Below are 22498 nucleotides of genomic sequence, written 5' to 3' on the forward strand. Positions count from 1 at the left end.
ATGCACTAAAATACATACATACGGAAGCTGTTACATTCATGCATTATTCATCTCTGAATCATTAACAAATCTCTGACGTGGAACTACAGAATCAGTGAGTCTTGACACTGTTAATTTTGGATTTTGTGTAAGACATATGAATATGTATTTTAATTCCCTGATTGATGGCTTAAAAATTTTACTTGGAAATATGATCAATAACTTCTGTAATCTGTAGTTGTCTTGTGAGTGGTACAATGGTTATAGCAAAGGCATTGACACCAGCACTTTTAGGCTCTGTTGGTGTTAAATAAATGCAGGCAATCACAAGCATTACCTCCTTTGATACACTCAAAGGGATATATGTAACTTAGATGTGACATAAAAAAAATTGATCTTATCTACAAAAATAGTGACTATGTTTTCAACGACAGAAATACTGTGCTTCAAATCAAACTTGCTGAGTTTGTTGTCTTAGTTCCAATTAAGGTAATGCCCTGTCTTGTCATCAAACAGAGAATAAGAAAGGTAGAGGCAACAAAAATCACAGAAGAGGGGCATGAGACTGAGTGTTAGCAGTGGGAAAAATGTCTATAATTAGACTTACCCAGGAAGGAAATCGATGTAATGGAGGGGTTGGAGGTTTGTTGCTAGCACCCTTTTTTGTCATATCACAAGGTTCTTGGGCTTCAGCATTTTGTGCTTCGGTGCAGTCATAGGTAAACACTCCTTCATCACAGCCAGTCTCCATCTTCTCTAAAATATCAGTATCTTCTCCATCCACCAGATCAATGTCCGTTTCCTGAGGTCTCCATGGACGTATCATACTTATGGCATTTCTATTTCTCCCAAACATTCTGTCAGAACTCAGCTGGGGCTGGCTTAGATGTTTCTTTGCTATAGCTGAATTTATACTAAACACATTGGGAGTCCGTAACTTTGGAAGTGTCAAATTTGAGGGAGAATCTGATGGTGTTGTGCACTGGGAACCTGTAGAAGTTGCTAGAATTGGGTGTTTGAGTGTCAGAGCAGGAGTTAAAATTGGACTTGGGGTATTTGCCTCACTGGATGAGGACGAATAATCTAGCCTCTGAGACTGAAATTTCTTATTCAGTTCATCTGAAGAACTACCTCGGTCTTTCTTTTTACTTGTGGAGTCAGAGTTGCACTTTCCACCTGGATTGTTCTGGCCTTTTCTTTGGGACCCTTGCTGCCAGGAGTATAACTTCTTGTGCTGAGTCCTCTGAAGACCAAAACTCTCTTCTTCAAATAGAGAACCACTGTCATCAGATGCTGTCAAATACATTTCACTTTCCACTCTACTGTACCTTGCATTCTCTTCGGATGTGTGGCTTGAAAGAGTCGATGCACATCTGGATTTCAGTCCTTTATTGTCTCCTCCATCCTCATCTGAGCTCCAGTCGCTCCCAGTAGTGCAGGAGTTCTTTGACATGTCGCTGTCTATATCTTTGGATGAACAGCTTGTTCTCACATTTTTGTTCTGCTCTGATCCAGAGGAACCTTGTTGCAATGACTTCTGACCTTTATTGGTCTGGTGTACAGGACCAGCAAAGGTAGTTTCCAGGATATCCTTCTCTAGAGAAATAAAACGAACATGAGAAAATTACTTTAGCAGGCTTGACTGCTAAAGGATTTTGTCATCATGTCTGCAAATAGTAAGCAGGTAAAAATTGCAAATGCGTAAGCACATTTAAGTTTTTTTTCATATTGTAAATAATAAACCTTAAGAAAAATGTTATAAAGTTTTGAATGCAACTGGAGTTGCAATGATGTTTGCCAAAAACCGTAACAGACATTACTCAAAGTTCTAGCCAAACTAAAAATGGCAACAAATGTACAGTAGAGTGGAGCCATATTTTAAAGTAAACCACGTATGTATGAAAACAAGCAAACAAAAAAATACAACCCCAAAGACTTAAAAGGGCATATAAATTTTGCTGCTTTATTAAACCTAAGGAAAATTAAAGTTTAATAAAAGCTTGTCAGAAAAGATTTACATTAACAAATCAAGTATTCTGAGCATTTCTACAGTGTTTATACACAGAAACTTCTTCTGCAAGCTATTATTGTATTCCCAGTGGTGAATGCTTAAGATATACAAGAGAGGCTCATGAAAAATTCTTAGAGAAAGACTCTGTATTAAAAATAGCTTTGCTTCTGCTGTTCACTTTTACCTGGTTTTGCAAGAGACAGCTATAGCTTGCAGCGTGTCAGTGAGGCCTACGTGCTTCCTCTGAGTTAAAACAGATGCAAGAACTAGGGCTTTTCTACACAGACGCTTGGAAAAGTTAATGTTATATAGCTGTATGAAGTTAAAGTGGATTGGATAAGTCAAAGATTTTAATTTAGTCCACATTAAAGTAATGAAGTCACAAAAGTTGATCTCTTTCCATCTAGGCAAGCCTAAGGTTTTATTTCTTATCCTTTGCCTTGAAAAAAGGATTCTTACTTCAATTCCCTCATCTATAAAAATGGAAATAATAATACATACCTACTTTTATAACGAACTTGGTGTAATATAAATATACAAAATATTACTGAGATCTGTTTCGGTTTCTGATTTTCTACAGACCTCTTCTTGAGTTACGGCATGAAACTAATACTGGGACACCAGTGATAGCATAGATAAAATACACAGAAACTGGACTTAGGTGAGACTCTACACAGGCATGAAAGCATAGCAGCCCTCCCTGGGGGACCAGCAGCCTTAAACTCCTTATGCTACTATGGAGCAAACCTGGGCCACAACAAATTCTTTCCTTTGGAGCCAAAGCACCCGTCAGCCACTGCATGCTGCCAAACAATGTATTAGTGGTATTATGGAGACTCTAGAGCTCAACAGGATTTCTTCCTAGTAAAAGAGCCTAGCATTAAAGAGGGAGAGAGTACTGCTAGGTACTTTGAAAACAGCTGCTTTGGATACACTGACATAGTTATCGATTTTTGTTTTCCACCTGTGTCAGAATAAAATAGCAGTATTGGTGACTAAGTACCTAGCATGCTTTTGCCTTCAGTGTAGTCTGACTCTTTAGATGAACACTTGCTTATTTCTTCAAACTTAGGAGATGGTTGAGGACTTCTTGCTCTATTTGAAAAGCATCCAAAAGTCAAACTGCTTAGTCGCTGACACTCTCCAGGTTTTGGTGTTGAAGTAACAGATTTCTTGCCCGTAGCTTCTGAAGAATAGTAATTCAGAAATCTTGTGTTAATCGGATACAGCAAGCTATGCTACTGGTCTCTTTACTTTGCAGTGTAAAGTTGGTTTTTTTTAAGATAACTAAAATTTAGCAAAAAGAGAATAAAAAATTTATTATAGGAATAAAAATCTACCTGATATCTCCCCATAGCAAAAGAAACCCAGAGGTACATTTCTAGTTCTTAAAGACTGATTTTTTAGTATAGAAAGAAAAAAAAACCCTCTTTTAACAATTTCACAACAATAAGATGTAAAACATGCACTTAATACGGAAATACCTGATTTTATTCTGCTGTGACTGAAACTAAACCGTTGGATTGGTCTAGGATATATAATATGGGAAAGACTGTAGAACTATGGTATTAAAATATGTGGTGGCTTTCCCTTCAGATAAAAATATTATGAGAATCTGTAATAGGTGCTACAGCAAATATAAAGGAGTAAGTTACCAGGCTTAGAAGGTATATATGGAGGACTCCAAGAGAAGGTGAAAGCATAAAATGATTAACTACTTTGAGAATATGAAATCTGTCCTTAGGGACAGCTATTTTGCCAGAAACTGATATGAAACAATGCTGTCCATCCCTGTTTATAAAAAGTTCTGTGGCAGATCCAGGAAAGGCCCTTATCCATACCTGTAAACTGTTTAAAACAGTACCACATGATCATAATTTATAGCCTGTTACCAGCATGGACACTGAAAATGGTAATAAATTTCTTAATATTTTTGAGCATATCAGTAAATGTGTGTTGAACTAGCTGACAAATTTTTAGTGTCTGAAAAAGCCTTTGAATAGATCTCTCAGAAGAGGATGACTAAAGCTGTTAAGTGCTGAAGTATATAGAATTGCTACTGATCAAAAAATAGCAGAGAAACAAAACAATCCAGTTTCCTCATTGAGAACTGCATATTAGTTTAAAAGCTTCATATTGTGTATGTATTTTGTAATTATTTATATTTTCATATATTATGCATATTAATTGTGTACACACACATATATATACACACATTTCTATATGTCTGTGTATGTACATATATACGTGAGATACATTATCAAGAAATGAGGGCTAGGTAGCAAACTAACAACATTTTCAGATGATAATAAATTGTCAGGTCAACCAGGTATGGAGAGGACTGTGGGAACCTACAGAGAGGCTTAATTGGTGAACAGGCAACACAGTGGAAAATAAAATTCAACTTTGATTCATGTGAAACAGTGCTCTTTGGAGGGGATATTCCTCTTTCCCATATTTACATTTTACGATTTTTAAATTAACTATATCCACTTGGAGAGGAACCTCGTGATAACTGTGGCTGAATTAAGGTATTGGATCACGGTAGTGAAATGTAGTAATTAAAAAATCTGATCAGAATTCTGATTCCCAGCTGAGCATTTGCTAGAAAAAGCAGATGCAGACTGACATTCATCTATTCCTTAACAGTGCTAGGACCACCTATGCTATAAAGAAGTAAAAGCAAAGATCTGACATAAATCCAGTCAAATCTTACTACTTGCAGAATTTCTTAAATAAGAGAGATATCCGTTCACCCAACAAAACCCCGCTGTGGTTTGCGTGTCTTTTTAATAAAAATGAAATGATTGCTTGCAAACACTTTCATGTACAGTCACTCTGATGTCAATTCATACTAACTGAAATCTCGGTGATTTCACAGAATATTTCAATTATGTGGATGCACAAATTAACAGGGAATAGAAAGAAGTATGATATATATAGAGAAGTTTTTAAAAGGTTTGTAGATTTACCTTGCAGTTTAGATTGTACTGTTTTCATCTCTTTGGTTTGCTTTTGGTTGATCAAGCGAAGGTTCTGATTTTCCATCTCTAACTAAAAGCATATAAATGTAATCTCATCCATCGATGAAACAATTTAAAAAGTCATTACATCATTTAGATTTTCTCTGAATTTCTGCCTATCTAAGGATAAAACTAATTCAAATGGTAAGCTCCTCTCTGCTACTTCTCTTAATGCCAGTGTAGGCATTTGTTTGTTCTGAACAATGAAATTCCCTGCAATGATTATTTGCTCATCTTCTGTTAAAATCATTCCCCCAACCAAGCAAACCCAGGACTGCTTTTAAAAGCCTTAACAATTAAGAAAAAAGAAATCTGCATTAGCATTTTTAATAAAATCAGAGGGCTAGAATTACAAACTTTTGTGCCACTTGGCAAACCCAAGAGCAAGCAGAGGAATTAGAGGGAATGATGGTGCTAATGCCTCCTACCATCCCACAGCAAAGACTAAAAAAATAGCTACCAAAAAACTTTATACAGAGCAGAAGACCTTATACAGGAATTAAAAACCCAACAACCTTTTGCTATAGCCCACTACCAGCAGGTAAGATGTTGGTTCAAACTCCTGCTCTGAATTAGGCAAAGAGAAGATTTGAATCTAAGTATCCTGTATCACACAGAGGAGAGCCAACAATTCCACTTCCCGCTGGGTGACACCTAGCCACCTCTGTGAAACTAGCTTGAGATTCTGTGTATTTTCCAACTAAATAGTCCAAGTCATATTTGATCTTGTTCAAACTTTTTCAATATAATTTTAGCTAAACTTAATTACATTTTTATTAAATTAGTTCAAAAACTCCCCTTGCAGACTAATAGTAAATGTTACTTCTAGTTTCCTGCTTTAAAAATAGTAATTTAGATGTTTTTCAACTGGAGGGAGTGTAATTTCCAGTTAACCACAACAGAGTAGGATTTTAACTTTTACGGGCAACTTTAAATTCTATACACACACCAAAACCGGCAGCCTTAGGCAGGGCAAAGACGCGGTTATCTCACCACAGCAGAGAAACAAGGAAGACAACTGCTCTCTTTTGAGAATAGAGCTGGTGCCCCTGAAACTATTCATGACTAAGAGTACTATGGGCATTGGAAAATAAAAAATGATCAAGTCCTTTTTTCTGCCAGGACCCAGCAGACGTGGTCAACTTTCTGGGGATTATTCGTACTTTAGGCATCTGCTTGCGCAAGCTCAGTTTGCCAGCTAATCTCTCTCCATTAGTGGAGATAAGCAGACCTTCCAGAGAGCAGTTCTGGGCCTTTTCTCCATAAAAAGGACCTAGATATACTAGCTGACCAAATTAGACATCAGAATTTAGGTGTCATGGATACTCTGCCCCTCTCTGCTGTTGTTTTCATTCTTCCTCTTTCAAGCAAATAACTATATAGATCAATGAAACTGGGAAGCCTTTTTTTTTTTACTGTGGCACGAAGCCCTTTAACAGCCAAAAAGCCTAAGGGATATCCAGTCATACCATTATATTTTCTATAGAAGTATTGTAGCAAGATTTATACCTCATGGAGCTTGACTGTCACCCATTCTTTTATTTTAGCTGCTTTTTCTTCTATGATTTTTGCCTCTTGCAGTCTTACTTGCTTCTGGAAAAAAAATGACATAAGCATATTTTTCACTGAGTATTATAGTCTGCCTAAGTAGTATCTTCAGATACAAATCCTAAGATTGCTTGAAGTAATTTGGTCTCCTGGGCAATCATAGAATCATTATGGTTGGAAGAGACCTCAAAGATCAAGTCCAACCGTACACCTGATGCCACCATGTCTACTAAACCATGCCTTGAAGTACCACATCTAAACGTTTTTTGAACACCTCCAGGGACGATGACTCCACCACCTCCCTGGGGAGCCCGTTCCAATGCCTAACAACTCTAACAGTGGAGAAGTTCTTTCTAATGTCGAGCCTGAACCTCCCCTGGCGCAGCTTGAGACCATTTCCTCTCGTCCTATCGCTAATTACCGGGGAGAAGAGCCCAATCCCTGCCTTGTTACACCCTCCTTTCAGGTAGTTGTAGAGGGCGATCAGGTCTCCCCTCAGCCTCCTCTTCTCCAGAGTAAACAACCCCAGCTCCCTCAGCCGCTCCTCGTAAGGCTTTTTCTCCAGGCCCTTCACCAGCTTTGCTGCCCTTCTCTGAACACGCTCCAGCAGCTCAATGTCCTTCTTATAGTGAGGGGCCCAAAACTGAACACAGTATTCAAGTTGCGGCCTCACCAGTGCGGAGTACAAAGGGATGATCACTTCCCTAGTCCTGCTGGCCACGCTGTTTCTGATACAGGCCAGGATGCTGTTGGCCTTCTTGGCCACCTGGGCACACTGCCAGCCCATGTTCAGCCGGCTGTCGACCAACACCCCCAGGTCTTTTTCCGCCGGGCAACTTTCCAGCCACTCATCCCCAAGCCTGTAACATTGCATGGGGTTATTGTGACCGAAGTGCAGGACCCGGCACTTGGTCTTGTTGAATCTCATACAGTTGGTCTCGGGCCCATCGATCCAGCCTGTCCAGATCCCTCTGTAGTGCCTTCCTATCCTCCAGCAGATCAACACTCCCACCCAGCTTGGTGTCATCTGCAAACTGACTGAGGGTGCACTTGATCCCCTCGTCCAAATCATCAATGAAGATGTTAAACAGAACTGGCCACATGATGATTTTAAAAAAAATTATGAACAGGCCCTTCACAGAGGCTGCTGTTCCTCTTTAAGAAAAATGAAAGCTCTTCAGAGGACAGTGAAGAGAAAGAACATCTTTCCCCTCTTCAAAGTTAGATGTTCTTTCAAAGGAAGCCAGAGCATAATTTGCAAGTGAATAAACCTTATTCAAATTATATACTTCTAATGGGAACCTCTTTAATCAAACAACAAAAATAATGCTAAACTTTTCTGTCCTCTATTCATCTTAATTTTTATTTTCCTTTTGTATAATTAAGAATGGAATTAAAGCTCATCTTTCGTAACACCATTATTTCTAACCTGTTCTTCAAGTTGTTGCTCCAATTTTTGTATGATGTCATTTTTATCTTGTATCAGGATCTCCAGATCTTGACATCTCTTATACAACCTGGTTTCTGATTCACTCGTTTGAACATTAGCTGCTTTTAATTTTTCTTCCATGACCTGCACCTATTTGGAAGGTCAAACACAAGACTTTATGAAACGTAATACTCCAAGTTAATGGTGGTAATTTAATCACAAAACGGACTGTTAAAATTGCCCCCACTTTTAAGATTCAAGATAACTCGGCAAGGTTCTGAAGCCTATTTAAGAAGAAATTCCACAGTTCGTTATGTCTCCCTATGCATCTAATACCAATAGGACTGGCAAAACACTGATAGACCTTATACAGATTTTGTTATTATCAGTGAGAGGCTTCTAGGTTTGTAACACAGAAGCTGTTAGAAACACCAATATGGGAAGAATGCAATTAATGTATAGGGAGCTGCTGTTAGGCTTAATAAACAACATTTTAATAAATAAACAATTGCACAGTGTAAAAAACCCCAACAAATTATCAGAAGTATTCTAAAAAATGGCTAAAAAGTACTTGGCTTGTAGTCAGGAATGTTTTCTAACTCCAAATTAGTACATGAACGTTTTATTCTTACAACGTTCAGTTTCTACCTGTGTCACAGTAAGTTAGGAAGAATTTTTAGGGAATACCAGAGATATGGTCATAAAATGCCTGCAGTAGCTGTATCTGCCATTTGGAAACAAAGGGCAACTTTGGTTAAATATTTAGTCACGATCTCATTCTTGAGATGATGTAACTTCTACACGAAGAACAAACAACATAGAATAATCCTATTTAGAGACTGTATTGGATAGCCTCATTTTATTTTCTTACATATTTTCTGAAATAGGTCACTGTTTCCTCTCCCTTTTGTTTCCATGTGTAACATGCATCAAAGACTCATGAGGCATCAATGAAGTGGCTCATTACATGTATCTATTTTTGAATCGTGCTGTTAGCTTTGACTTCATTGAACTGAACTGGGTAGTGAGCAGAGAAAGGTGTTAGGACATCTCTGGTAAGACAAATCAATAGCTGTCAAAAGAAAATGTCTTCTCCCTTTTGAGCAATACTTAAGAAAAATAGCAATTTTCTGAATTTCCCTTCATTACAGTAACATGTACATAGCTAGTGGAGATATTTTTCAATTTATACATATACCTGCTGAAAAGCTCTCTCTGCTTGACGATCAGCATCTATAACTTGTTTCTCAAGCTGCTGCATCTGTAGATACATAAAAACATACAGTAAAATGGCTGTGCCTTCTGCCCATCGCCAGAAATACCACAGTAAAACCTATTTTCATGGTGTGTTTTGAAAAAGGAAAAGACAGGTTGTGGGCAGGAGCCTAAAAATAAATAAAAGGATAAGCAGTGTGTCAGACTTGAAGATAATTCATCATTATGACCGTATTAAAACATTGTTAAGATTCTTCTATAAAAAAAAAAAAATAAATTCTTCATAATATAATTTTGTGGCTGCTATATGGCATACTGCTTTTTTTCCTTACTACCAAAAGTATAAATTCCTTTGACAGTAGGCCTGAAACTTTCCTCATGCAGGCTCATAGTCTTAGAAAGTGCTAAGCTCCTTCATGTCCTTCCAAAACTGGCAAGAGTAAAGGGTACGTGGCACATTATAAAATTTGGCTGCTGATTCTGCTGAAGTCAACAAATTTAGCTTTTGGGAGGAATTGTGCTATGAGGCCTGTCCCGGCCTCCTCCTCCCTCTGCGTGAAAGGAGGTATGGGGCAGAAGAGACACGGTGGACTCGGGTGTTCCACAGAAAAAAATGTGAAAAGCCACAGTAGAAATGGATGAAGACAGAGACCAGCACAACATGGAGGAGTGCAGGTCACTTCTGGGCAGCAAGAGACCCTGATCCGTTACTTTATAATGATGCCCAATAAATGGTAGGCTTGACCTTTGCCCCAGGCCTTGGTAAACCCTTGATTTTACATTACTTATTTTGAAGGCTTTTCCAACACTATGGAACAGAAGAGGCCAGAAAGAAATACTTTATTTACATTTTGTAACATTTCGTTAAGAGCCCTCTAGTCTGATTTTGGTGAACAAGACAATTATGACTTCTTAAAAAGTAAACTGTGGTTTGAAATAACACTAGAAAGTACATAAGGTATTCCATGACTTAAAAGACTTACTGGTTCTCAGGAAATACCTAGCTAAGACCTCAGTAAGACGATGAAACATTAAATAATTAACATTGGGATACTCAGTATTCAGCTTCAAAATTGTTCATAGAAAAGCATATGATACAAATAGTGCAAACAAAACTCATTTATTCCTTCTCCAGTTTACTGCTTGATTTTAAAATAATCAGCTTCATTCTGTCCTGTTTGTACTTGATTTCTGGCATATTTCAGTTTATTTTTCACTCTCGGTCTCTTTTTTCCTCTTCCCAATTATGATGTCAATCACATGAAACAGTTTTGTGTACTTTTAGCACCTCATCCAGACAAGGACACAGAGTCATCATTTTCTATCAATCAAAAACTAAAAATGGAGAAAATTAGTTTTCACTAACATAAAAAAAGCTGTGACTGACCTTCTAGTACTTTCTCATACAATACAAAACCCTGAAGTCTACATCATAATACCACAACACACCACTGATACAAGAACAACAAACATTTCACAATACGCATGATTACGGTCAGATCCACAATGAGTTGTTTTGCAAAAAGGATATGATCGTCCCAGTCATTCATGTACTAACAGTCCAGACATGGACAGGGAGATGAGCCTTCTTTGTTCCTCTCTTGTCACATGTATTTAATTTCATATTTATATGACTTCATGTGAGATTTTAACTTTGAGTTTAATTTTTAGAATTTTGAATTCTAAGGTTATTTTCCATCTGTCTTTTTGGGTTTACATTCAAATAGAAGTTTGGTTTACAAGACTTACTTTAATACATTTCTTTTTCAGTGAGTTGAGGATTCAGAATCATAGAATCATAGAATGGTTTGGTTGGAAGGGACCTTAAAGCTCATCTAGTTCCAACCCCTCTGCCATGGGCAGGGACAGCTACCACCAGACCAGGTTGCTCAAAGCCCCATCCAACCTGGCCTTGAACACTTCAAAGGATGGGGCATCCACAGCTTCTCTGGGCAACCTGTGCCACTGCCTCACCACCCTCATGGTGAAAAATTTCTTCATAGTATCTAACCTAAATCTTTCCTCTTCTAGTTTAAAGCCATTACCCCTTCTCCTGTCACTATATGCCCTTGTAAAAAGTCCCTCCCCAGCTTTCCAGTAGGCCCCTTTTAGATACTGGAAGGCTGAAAAAATTGAGGTTATTTCTGAATATATGGTCAGCTAACATTCCACTGTAATAAAAGCACTATGCTAAACCAAGTAGAAATGCAGCTATTATATCAATAATGAACATTGTTAATACTCTATAATATTATGACAGAAAACCCCTTCAGATATTTATAATGTGAAATCCATCATTGATGAGTAGCAAGTTGTTCATCAATTTTCACAGTCAAACAATTTGTAAATGTGTACTGCCATGGCAGTAATTGGCAATTTATGTCCGATAAGTAAAATTCATTTCAGCTGTTAAGGTTGTATCAAAAACCTGGCAGAATTAATAAATGGAAATGAAACTTGAAAATGTTGTTTGTCAGGCCCACTCAGCTGCCACTGCAGCTCAACTAGCTCAGACTTGGCTTAAACCTGAAAACAACTAGTCTCTCTAGCAGTATCTAATAATCACTGAACCACTGTACAAGCATTAAGCCGTAGCGCTGCTCTTCTACACAACAATTTGAGTTCTGGATAATACAGTGTACTAAAGACCTAAGTTCCTTCCATGTTTCTGCACTGGAACTGCACAATGCAGCTCTTGCTAGGAATATATACTGTTGCACAGGACCAGGAACCTAATAATATGTTCATGTAGACTGCTGGGACCAAGAATATGATTTGAATAAAGCTGTTTCTATGATGAATGTAAAGTTAGGAGCCAAAGGAGCTCAGAGAATAATTACCACGAAAAATAGCATTCAGAGATTAAAAATGGAAGAACAAGGTTTATTTTTGCTTCTTTAACAGTTAAATATTTCAAGAAGGTATGCTAAGAAGCTTTGCGTGGTCTCGCAATACGGATACGTCAATCAGCTTCCTGGCAACAACTAAATGTGAGGTTTTATTTGGAAAATTTCTAAAGGGTCTTCAATTTATTTTTGGAGGCTCCTGTTAAAAAAGAAAAGCAATCTATATTATTCAGCAACAATGGAATACCATAGTTACCAATGATGAGCACTTCTATTACAGTTAAACTGGCCAGCATTTCAAGAATTTGATGCTACATAACAATTACTAAGTAAGTCCTGATTTTCTCTTTATTTAGAGTTTATAATAGGTTTGTTTTGCAGTCTCTATTGTAACAATAATGAAACTTTATTCGCCATTTGCATAAATAATCTCTAACCAATCAACAAAATGGTTTTGCCTGAAAAATGAGATTTACATCTATACTCTGAGTGCTTTGCTACTCTATAGGCCTGTGAAGTTAAAGAGAAAAAATGATTGCTTTAGGATACTCTGAAGGTTATTGAACTTGTTGGGCAAAAGACTGGAACTAGTTCCAAGGGAAGCATTCCTCTTCACAAAGAAAACCTAACCTTAAACCTTCTTCTTAGATTACCAAGAAGTCTTCTAACAATGATCACAGCATTACTGAGAGAGAGAGGGGGGAGAGAAGGTGAAAATATGTGATTGGACTAACAGCTAATTGTTTACATCAAAAGTCATGCCTTCAAATCGTCAAAAATAAAACACAGTGGTAAATTCTCTTTACCCAGTGATTAGGAGGAGAATCTCAGACCATGGATAGATAGCTTAAGATCCTCATATATATATTAAAAAAAAGGTAAATACTATGTCAGTGTAACCTAAAGATGGAAGTGGCAGGGAACTGTAGCCATATCCACATTTCGAGGCAAAGGTCAGTATGCTTTACAAATACAGAGGAAAGAACTGTTACCTATGGCTGCAGCTTGAATACTGATGACCAACTCTGACTTTACACAGAAAATTATTTGAAAAACAGAAAAGTCTGTTGAATTAGACCTCTGTCCCACCAGCTTCTTTCTATATACATCTGTGCAAATCACCAGTATCACTGGAATTAAATGGTATGTATCAGCTGTTAGGCTAGACATTTCTTGAATGAACTACGGTCTGTAAAGAGTTGGTTTCGCAAGAGAAACATAGAGGCCAGCAAGTCATTGATAACATTTGACATGTGAAGTAGATTTAAGCTGAATTTTCTATTGTGTCCTGAATGAGATAACTTGAAATAATGCCCCAATTCAACAAATGTCTTGTAAAGAGTATTCTTGTCACGCACATCTGATTGGTGCAGGCTCTTTCCAAAATTCAGTAATGATTCAGAGGTGTCCTGTCATAATCTATACTGGTTTTGGTTTTACAGTCTTAAATATAAAGAATAAATGTTTTAGGCCCATGAACAAAAAATACACGTACACTAACGAACAATATCAACACAGGTACAGAAGAACAGATAGCTACTTTAACCTGCACTTTCTCCTTCTCTTTTTAAGTGTAAAAATCCTCTTATAATTTTCAGAAAATGTGTTAGTGCACACTGTATCAATTATCTGAATTATGGAAAACAGTATCTGTTGTTAGAAACAGATTTGTTTTTAAACTTAGTAAGGAAATAACCACTCTACATCTGACACTCATCAAATTGAGCTGTTTCTGTTCAAACAATGAACAGAGAAATGCCACATGTGAATAAATACTGAATGCTTTGAAGAAACATGGCAGCAATAAAAACAAAGAGGTGTACTGCCTTGGAGGTCTGGACATTGAAGCACAACACACAGTCACTGGGAATTTTTTACAATACAAAAGCAAATCCTATAGCGATTCTTTTTCAAAGGTCACTTGGAAGTTTCTTGACTGTATTCAGAAATGTTCAACACATATTTTTGTGGAAGTAAAGAAATTTTCATGTATTGCATGAAATCACCAAAGAGGATAAACTCAAAAGTCATCACTCATAAATTTCAAAAATACTCCTTTTGTATGCATATATGTGTATATATGCTTTCATTTATTATACATATATATAGATAATTGTTCCTGTAATGTGCATTAGAGAGAAATTACAGCAGTAAATTGATAATTCTCCTGGTATTTGAAATAGTTATTTAATAATTTTAAAGGAAATATTTTAAAAATAAAAATTGTTGGAATTCTTTCCTTTTTTGAGATCTGAAAGTGTATGTTATTTATAGGAACAAAAACCTATTTTTTTTCCCAAGTCAATTTTCAACATAATAACTTGTCCCATTCACATTTAAAATTTACATTATAATCTGTGCATAATACACTGTCTCTTCATTTTTAGTATTATAAACAACACAGTTGTATCATGTAGACTTTTTGGGAATATTTTTGGAATAAATACAGGAAAAAATACAACCATTAATGAATGAAAAGAAAAACATCACTTCTCTGTAAGCCTTTCCAAGCATGCTGATAATAGGTCAGAGGTTTCAAAAACGAAAAATTAGTTAAGCCCTAATGTTTCTGAAGCAGAAATACAGTCTGTCTATTGATTAAGTGCAGAACTTCCAGTGACCTGAGAATGGTATGTTTAGAGTCTGCTTTTTTCGTTGCATTTCAATTTTTCAATTCTTCCTCATCTGAAAAAAGGCCCAAACCATCTGTGGTTAAAAAATAATGTTCCATATAAAAAGAAGAATAGTAAATCTGTCTATTTTTAGATTTAGTGAACTATCAGTCCTCACAGCACATAGGACTTAACCAAAACCAATGAAACATGGGTATATAGTTGCTTCTATAAATAAACAAATAGGAGAAGCAAGTGAGGGATAAACACACCTGTATTTCAAAGGTGCAAGCAGATATAAACAGGTGATGAATAAACATAGGCTGGAAATTAGAAGACCCTCATTTTCCACATTGACTAAGAAAGATTTTAGAACTGCCTTCTAACAGAAGCTATAAAGGCAAAAGTTCTGACTTTTTACGTGATGCTTGATAAGTTTATGTATGGTTTGAAGACTATGCCTGCCAGCTATTCCAGAGCACTGCATGTGACCAAGATTTTCCCTTTTGGTTCTATATTCCTATGTTTAACCCCAAATATCCCAACCAATCTCTGCATTCCCTTAAGAGAAGAGCTAGCACTCCTTAAAAGCAAGTCATCTGTTTGTCAGGGGCTTTGACGACCACCAGTTTTCATGTTTTAAAATATGCTATACCAAATTTATACATGTATAAAGCCTCACATACATTTGTTAGTTAAAAGCAATGGTAAAGCTGTTTTAGAAGCGTGACTTACTCTTTTTACAAAAAGGCCTCTCTTCTGGTGGTTTAGCTTAGGAACACACAGTAATATTCCTCCTACTTCTGTAACTCATTTATTAAAAAGCTGACTGGGTATGTTCCATCCATATTTTCAAACATTATTTCTTCTGCCTTGATAGTGATTTCTTTTCTCTGTATTATGTATCTTCCATAAGGACAGTGCTGAATCTTTATAAACTCAACAAACTTTAAAATAGGACCTGACCAATGAAGCCACATAGACAAAACACCTAAAGAAGAGAGATGTAAAATCAAGATACTGGTATTTCACAGGAAAAATAAACAAGAATATAATTTGTAAAGAAGGAATTAGCACATGCCTTGGGTAAGATAAACTTTGTTCTTTACTGGATCTTTTTTTTTTATCCCAAAGGCAACACCATAATTAGAAAGACTTATCTTTTATAGAACAGCTTTGAATTTTAACTCATTAATAGAAATCCATCTTGTGTCATAAATTTAGAAAGTGATACTTCAGAACTACCTATATTTATAAAATTAAATATGCCTTCAGTAAAAATAAAATTGAGTACTTTGGCACAAAAGCTTTTCCCTAGAACAAGACAAAACCTATAAAAATATTTCTCAACTGAGTGGATTTAGTCATCAAAATGAAGAAGTACTTTCTGAATCCAATCTTCTTTTTGTCATGGATCTCCCCCAAAGGGCTGATGCTAAAGGCTAAGTCTTAATGGAGCTCAAATGTTCCTTAGGCTACTCATCAATCAAGCATGGTGAATTTTCTTCACTCTTTTAATGGTTCATAGTATATGGAATTTTACTGTTGTTATTTCCCACATAAAAAAAAATCTTTACATGGAAGAATTAGTTATCTGGCTTAAATCCCCAAAGCTACAGAGTTATTTTTCCTTCAAGTCCTACCTGAATGCCCACCTAGGCTATGACTACTGCAAAGCTCAGCTTAGTGCTCACAACGTGGTAGCTCGCAAGCTGCTACTTTTCAGTGCATTTCCATTTTTTCCTTCTCTCATCTCCACTTTTAATACCAATTAAAAGGTAAAAGGCTACAATTCTTCTCATGAACAAAGCAGTGTCAACTGTTCCTCTGCAAATTTGCCATCTGACCAACACGTCCTCTTCATTTTCTCTCTTTCTCTGTTCAGACTGTTCACCACAGGGATTCTCTTTTCTTTGCCTCAATCATGGTCAGAAATACAGAGTGTAAAAGCAATTTGGGTCTTTGATGCCAACTTTATATGTATGTATGTATACACACACACACATATATACAGATATATACACTCCTGCTTCTTGTGAAGATAGCTAGTAGTTCTACAGTCTTGATGTGCAGAATCACAACCCTGTCCACTTCTCACTACAGCAACTTCTGGCACTGCTCTCCTAGTTAGGCAAAAGGCACTTCTTAATTGCAAGTCTCTCTTAACTTTCCTTTGTAGCGCTTCAGCTCATTTGCATGAACTATGTTTAGCACAAATGCCTTTCCTTGGAACAAAATGAAAGCTACAAAAATTATCAGTCTCCATCTGTTCAGTTTCCAAAATGATCAGGCTCAAAATTTTTGTCAGTCTCCATGACATGAGACCAGTTTTACCACTGAGTTATATTTTACTTCCTTCAAGTTCTTTTCAATATTTAAACAAGATTTTAAGAATAATTATTTAGCTCAAAAGGTTTTTCTAGTGCTCCTTAAATGACTGAAAAGTACATATGAAAAAACAATCTTTCACACTTCATCTGAGTTCATTGTAGTAAATGAATGATTTATTCTGGAAACTATATAAATTAAAAATATAGAAAAGAAAAGCCGAGGGAGGGAACGCTTCCAGAATTAGTAGTCTAGGACAGCTGCCAGTAAATATACAGACTTAAAGAAGGGAAATTGAGCAGTGGGATCTGGGGAGGCAGTGTAGTGAAGGACAAATGAGCAGCCTGTAATGTTGGCTGAATAATCGTGCTTTTCCCGTTGTCAGTCACAGGACTTTCCAAGCCTGGTAAAATACTAGGAACATTCACTCTTTCTGGCTGTTGTCTTTTCCAACTCAGATCTTGTCTTGATAGTTAAATTGCAGAGACACAATCAAATACAAATTATGTAGACCACCACTCTTGCACAGACAGACATTATTGTAACATTCAAAATCTTGAAAGAAATGAAGATACTGTTTAGCAAGATGGAAGAATGTACGAAAGCACTTTGGCAGGAAAGGAAAAAGAAGTCTCACATACTGTTTAAAAAGAAATGTATTAAAAACTGGTTGTTCATCTGTATTAAAAGGCAGCTGCCTGCTTTGTTTGGTTGTGATCATTGTACCAGGATTGTGGAAATTCTGCTACTTCTGTCTCACTGAATTGTGAGTCCTGATTAACAGCCACAACATGAACATCTGAAATAGGAGGCCTCTTTTCTGTGCCACTGCCTTGGTGATGGCTTAAGAATCAAATGTACCACTCACTTCCAAAGTTTGAAAATTTTAAAACTTGACTGAAACTGAATTTATTCATGATATTCAAGTGTATAGGACACCTAGGAAACATAGACGGTAAAGGAGTAAGACATTCCAGAAATACATGTAAGGCAGCATAATGTGGTTTGAAGACATGACAACAGATATTTAAAGCCTGAAAATACTCTCTGAGGGAATGAAAATTAAATGCATAATTTCTAAGAGGAAAAAGAGTTCCCTCTGCGAAAAATGCAGAAAAACATCTTGTAGCTCCTACAAGTAAAATGCTAAACAAATATTTGATTGGCTAAGGATCTGCACAGGTGGCTGCCCACAATCACAGCTTCCAAAACTTCCATCAACTTCCCCATCTCAGGTGGGCTGGAATAGAACCGATGCCCTCACGGCCATACCACCAGAGGGAAGATATTCATTCTCTGGCCTCACAGCAAGGGCTGTGCTCTTCATGCCATGATCCAGCCTGGCCTATACAAGAACAGCTGATTTATTGCTTCCTGAGTTCTCTTTTTTATTTTTAATTTTTTTTTCCATCTTCAGCCTCCTTAGAAAGAAGGTTTAAGATGTACAAAACCAACAAAACAGAAAACCCCCCACTGTTATAAAAGGGCATGGCATAAACTTAATAATAGACAAGGGATAAAAATGAAGTTATAGCAAAAAAGGTGTAAGTATTAAAAAGGTGTAAACAAACCTAAGACTCTAACCATATAAACTTTTAACTTTTATTCTCTTTAACTCTCCTTGCTTTCTTCTGCTTATATCTTCCTAATTGCATTTGAATTATTTTCCATGACAAGAAGTTTTTTAAGAGCAACTGACATACTGAAAAGTAACCTTCATTTGAATAAGTTTGGGACTATGGTACTTTTCTCCCTTTTATTTTACCCATCATAATCCTTTAAATGCAAATGGAAATACTCATTGGGCTTTTTTTACAATTTTCGTATGGGCAATCACTGCACAAGTCAAATGCATTATGGACTTTTCCTCCAAAAACATTAATCTTGAAATTGTTGTGCCACTGATAACAAAACACACTGCATCTGCTTCATTTTGAAATGTCAAACAACATATTGTAAATATGACTGCGAAATGAATAAAAATACAGTGGGACATGGATTTAGCTGCTGGTTTGTAAGACAAAGTCAGGAATGTGTTATGCTTTGGAATATACTGGAAATAGTATTTAGCCTAAAAATCAGTTATCATTCAATCTTCATAATCTGTACAGAAAGTATTAATATTATTGCATGTCATGTACACACTCGGTTGCCAGCTGAGTGTGTATGCAGAGAATATCCAAATGGAAGGTTAAAACCAAACAAATCAATACATATATGAATCATTTGTATTTATTGAAAATCACTCAAAGCATAAAATAATGACCCTCAGCACTGCAGGAAACAAACTTGGAGACATTGATGGGAATGCTGAGCATTACTGGACAGCCCATAATGCAACATTTGGGATAGTGCCATATTCAGTCCTTATGGGGTCTGATGAAAAAGACATTCAGTGGAGGCTGCCTAAGTGGAAATTTAACACAGCTATGCAGTTCTTCTACTAAAATGATTTTTCAGTCATAGGAAAAATATTAACTTTATACCTGATGCTGCACACATATTTTAGGTGAAAAATGTACTTACAATGAAAAGAATGAGGGTCACCAACTTTTCCTATGACATGAAATGCTAGCTAGGAGCTAAACTTGCAGTAGAATACTGTAATCTTTTATTCAACAAAGTTTTTTTTTTTAGTAAACTCTTCTTATACATAAGACTCAAGCTGCATTAAAATAAAGGTGTCTACTTAAAACTCAGTTCCACAGCCATCCTAAATTTGGTGTACTAGGGATACTTTCTACATCATTCCTTAAATTCCTGTAAAGACCTCTCCCACTTCCAGCAGCAGCTTCTGCTTAAAACTCCAACAAGGTCTCTTTCTTTGCGTGTTAGATTTATAAATATAGACTCTTTACTTGGCAAAATGAAAACAAATAAAAACCTCAAACAAATAAACAACAGTGAATGGATTAGTTTTCTGAAAACATTGTATATTCCTTTGCTCCTCTTTCTTCTTCTCCCCCGTTTCACTAAAAATTTTAAGTTCTGGTAGCTGTACTGCTGAAATGCACTTACAATGCAAATTTCTCAAAACTCCTCAACCACTGAGGTTCAAGAATAAGTACTTGCTAGACTTACAAAACCCAGTAAGTAGTTTGTTTTTCTAAATTAGAACACATCTATTAGAAAAATATACCGAAGACTTCCCATGTTGATCATTCATTTATTTGCAAGGGCACTATTAATTAAAATAACTTTGTAAAAGTATTTGATTTCTAGTGTATAAGAAAAGTATTTCAATGAATCCACGGCCCGAATATATTTACAGAGACACACAGGTCACAGATACAAACACTGAAAAAAGATAGAATCAAGCAAACCCTTATTAAAATCAGGGTTTAGACTAAGTTATAGAACAAATACAAGGGGAGAAACCCAATGGCAGTTTCTGACAAGTCATACATGTGATGTAATAGCATGTAAACTCCTTTTCCTGATTCACTGTCTTGAAGAGATACCTCTCAAATACACACAGAGGAGGAAGGCTGAGGAATTACCACCAATTCATTTCTCTTACCTTCCTGTAGAGAAAACCTGTTTGTCACAATATTGCTCTCACTCTGTTTTCAACAACAATTACATAGTTTAATACCCATGGAGATTTTACATCTCTTATGCCACAGTACTGTGATTTCTGTTGCTACTTTGAGGTAGAACGCTGTCTGGTGCTATTGTTCAATGTTTTCGTACACATTTCATAGCATAGAGATGATTTCAAACAAAACAACAAATAAAGGCCTGTGCTAATCAACGTAAGAGTGAGAATTATTTGTGTGCTTTGCAAATTTGTTTCATTCTATAACAGGTAACAAATCTAGAAAGTACCTATAAGGGCTGAAATCAGCTGTATTCTCCTTTTGTCATTAGTTTGTGAAAAAGAACCACTGCATTGTTATAAATGAAACCAACATACAAATAAATATAGCTAAGACTGTAGAGCCTGTTTTGAAAATTTTTGGTTTTGAATTGTGCAAGATTTGATAAATTTGCAGATGAATATGGTCTAATTTTGTTGAGCTCTGACCAGTCTTTGATGCATTTCCCAACTGAATTCCAGTTTATGAATGAAAGATTCATATTAAAAAGGCAAAGTGACGAAGTGAGGAGAAGGATCATTTTTCATGAAGTCTGCTAATGCTCTGCTCTGGAGAGTAATATATCAAATTATCCCAACTGAATACTTGTTGGACTCGTGGTCTTCAACAGAAAATATTTCTCCTATTTTTACCTCCTGTAAACACTTACCTTTTTCTAAAATTTCTGAGAAAGCTAAAGCAAACTAAAACAAGAGGGCAGTAACATGACAAGCTCTTAAGAATCTTTTATCTATTTTGTAGTCATGTTTCTCACAGATGAGAGAGAGTAAGTAATCTTCCTTTGAATGCTTGGTTTCAGGCACAGTGCTGAACATTTGTGATTTTATCCCTCTTATTGTGTTTTTTTTTTTAAATGCTGACTTCTGAAATTATATGATTATGCATACATTTTTATTAATTTAAGAGGATATTTCTAGCAGTTCAGAGCCAGTAAATGCAAACTGTAAAGGAACAAAGTGAAAAGTCAAATAGAAAGCATTCAAACTTCTAAAATATTTTTTTTTAAACTCAGATAGTTTTGTTAAGTGCTGTTCACTATCTTAACTTTTTGGTTGCCAAAACTATAATCGGCAGCAGCTGTATAAAACATGGTAGTTACAGCTGCTGGGAAGTCCCTAGAAACGTCATGTACAGTGTTTAGCCACTCGACTTCCATCCTGAAATGTAGAGATCCATATGGGGTAAAGAGACAGAAGCAATACATGACATCTAACAGCCCCAATTGTGTAAGCATCCAATAATGGGTTAAATGTTACAGCAGACAGTATTGTATTATTTGGTGGATGTTCTCCTCCAAGATGGATGATGATGATTTATTAACTCATCTGTAGGCCTTGCTAACTGAAATGAAGTAGTTTTCCTTTTTTAAAATTTTTAATTGAAATTTCAAAGGATGGCATTTGTACAGCTAGTTGTTCTTTCAAAAGCCAGTATTCTGCAATACCTGTTCAATGAGAGTTTGCCATACAGAAAAATTGCAGGACTGGGTAAACAAAGAAGAGTTTTCAACTGCACTGCTTTCTAACAGCAATATATTTAGTCACGCCAAAGCAGAGCTATTTGGAGTACTAACTGTGAAAATACAATTCCCATGGAACTCAGTGTTATTAAACCGTGATTTTACACTGCTGTATATTTTCATATTCACTTTAATAAAAAAGATCTACTTAATGAAAAAGTCTAATCCAGAAAATACTAGATTTCTTTATCTCATTTTTTTCCATCTCAAATTGAGGTTTTGTACCCCCATAGAAGAGATAAGGGCACAAATAGATAAAATGAATAGTAACAAATTGCCAAATGATATTCAGTCAAGAACTGGATGATATAGTTGAACCAACTATTGATCTGTAAGTCCTATGTCTGTAGTAAGCAAATTAGTGGAAACTATTAGGAGCAGAATTAGAG

General features: G+C 36.2%; 1 protein-coding gene across 1 annotated transcript in view; it reads right to left on the reverse strand.

The window, feature by feature from the left end:
- PLEKHH2 (pleckstrin homology domain containing, family H (with MyTH4 domain) member 2) overlaps positions 1-22498 on the reverse strand; it is a 51803-nt gene that overhangs the window by 27502 nt on the left and 1803 nt on the right. Inside the window, exons 2-7 of the mRNA XM_009707075.1 lie at positions 9189-9251; positions 7991-8140; positions 6523-6606; positions 4963-5044; positions 2994-3176; positions 587-1575 (exon numbers count right to left, since the gene is read on the reverse strand). Coding sequence (XP_009705377.1) covers positions 587-1575; positions 2994-3176; positions 4963-5044; positions 6523-6606; positions 7991-8140; positions 9189-9251 — 1551 coding nt within the window. The remainder of the gene's footprint in view (positions 1-586; positions 1576-2993; positions 3177-4962; positions 5045-6522; positions 6607-7990; positions 8141-9188; positions 9252-22498) is intronic.

This window comes from Cariama cristata, unplaced genomic scaffold (assembly GCF_000690535.1).
Source record: "Cariama cristata isolate BGI_N322 unplaced genomic scaffold, ASM69053v1 scaffold14709, whole genome shotgun sequence".
NCBI classification, from domain to species: domain Eukaryota; kingdom Metazoa; phylum Chordata; class Aves; order Cariamiformes; family Cariamidae; genus Cariama; species Cariama cristata.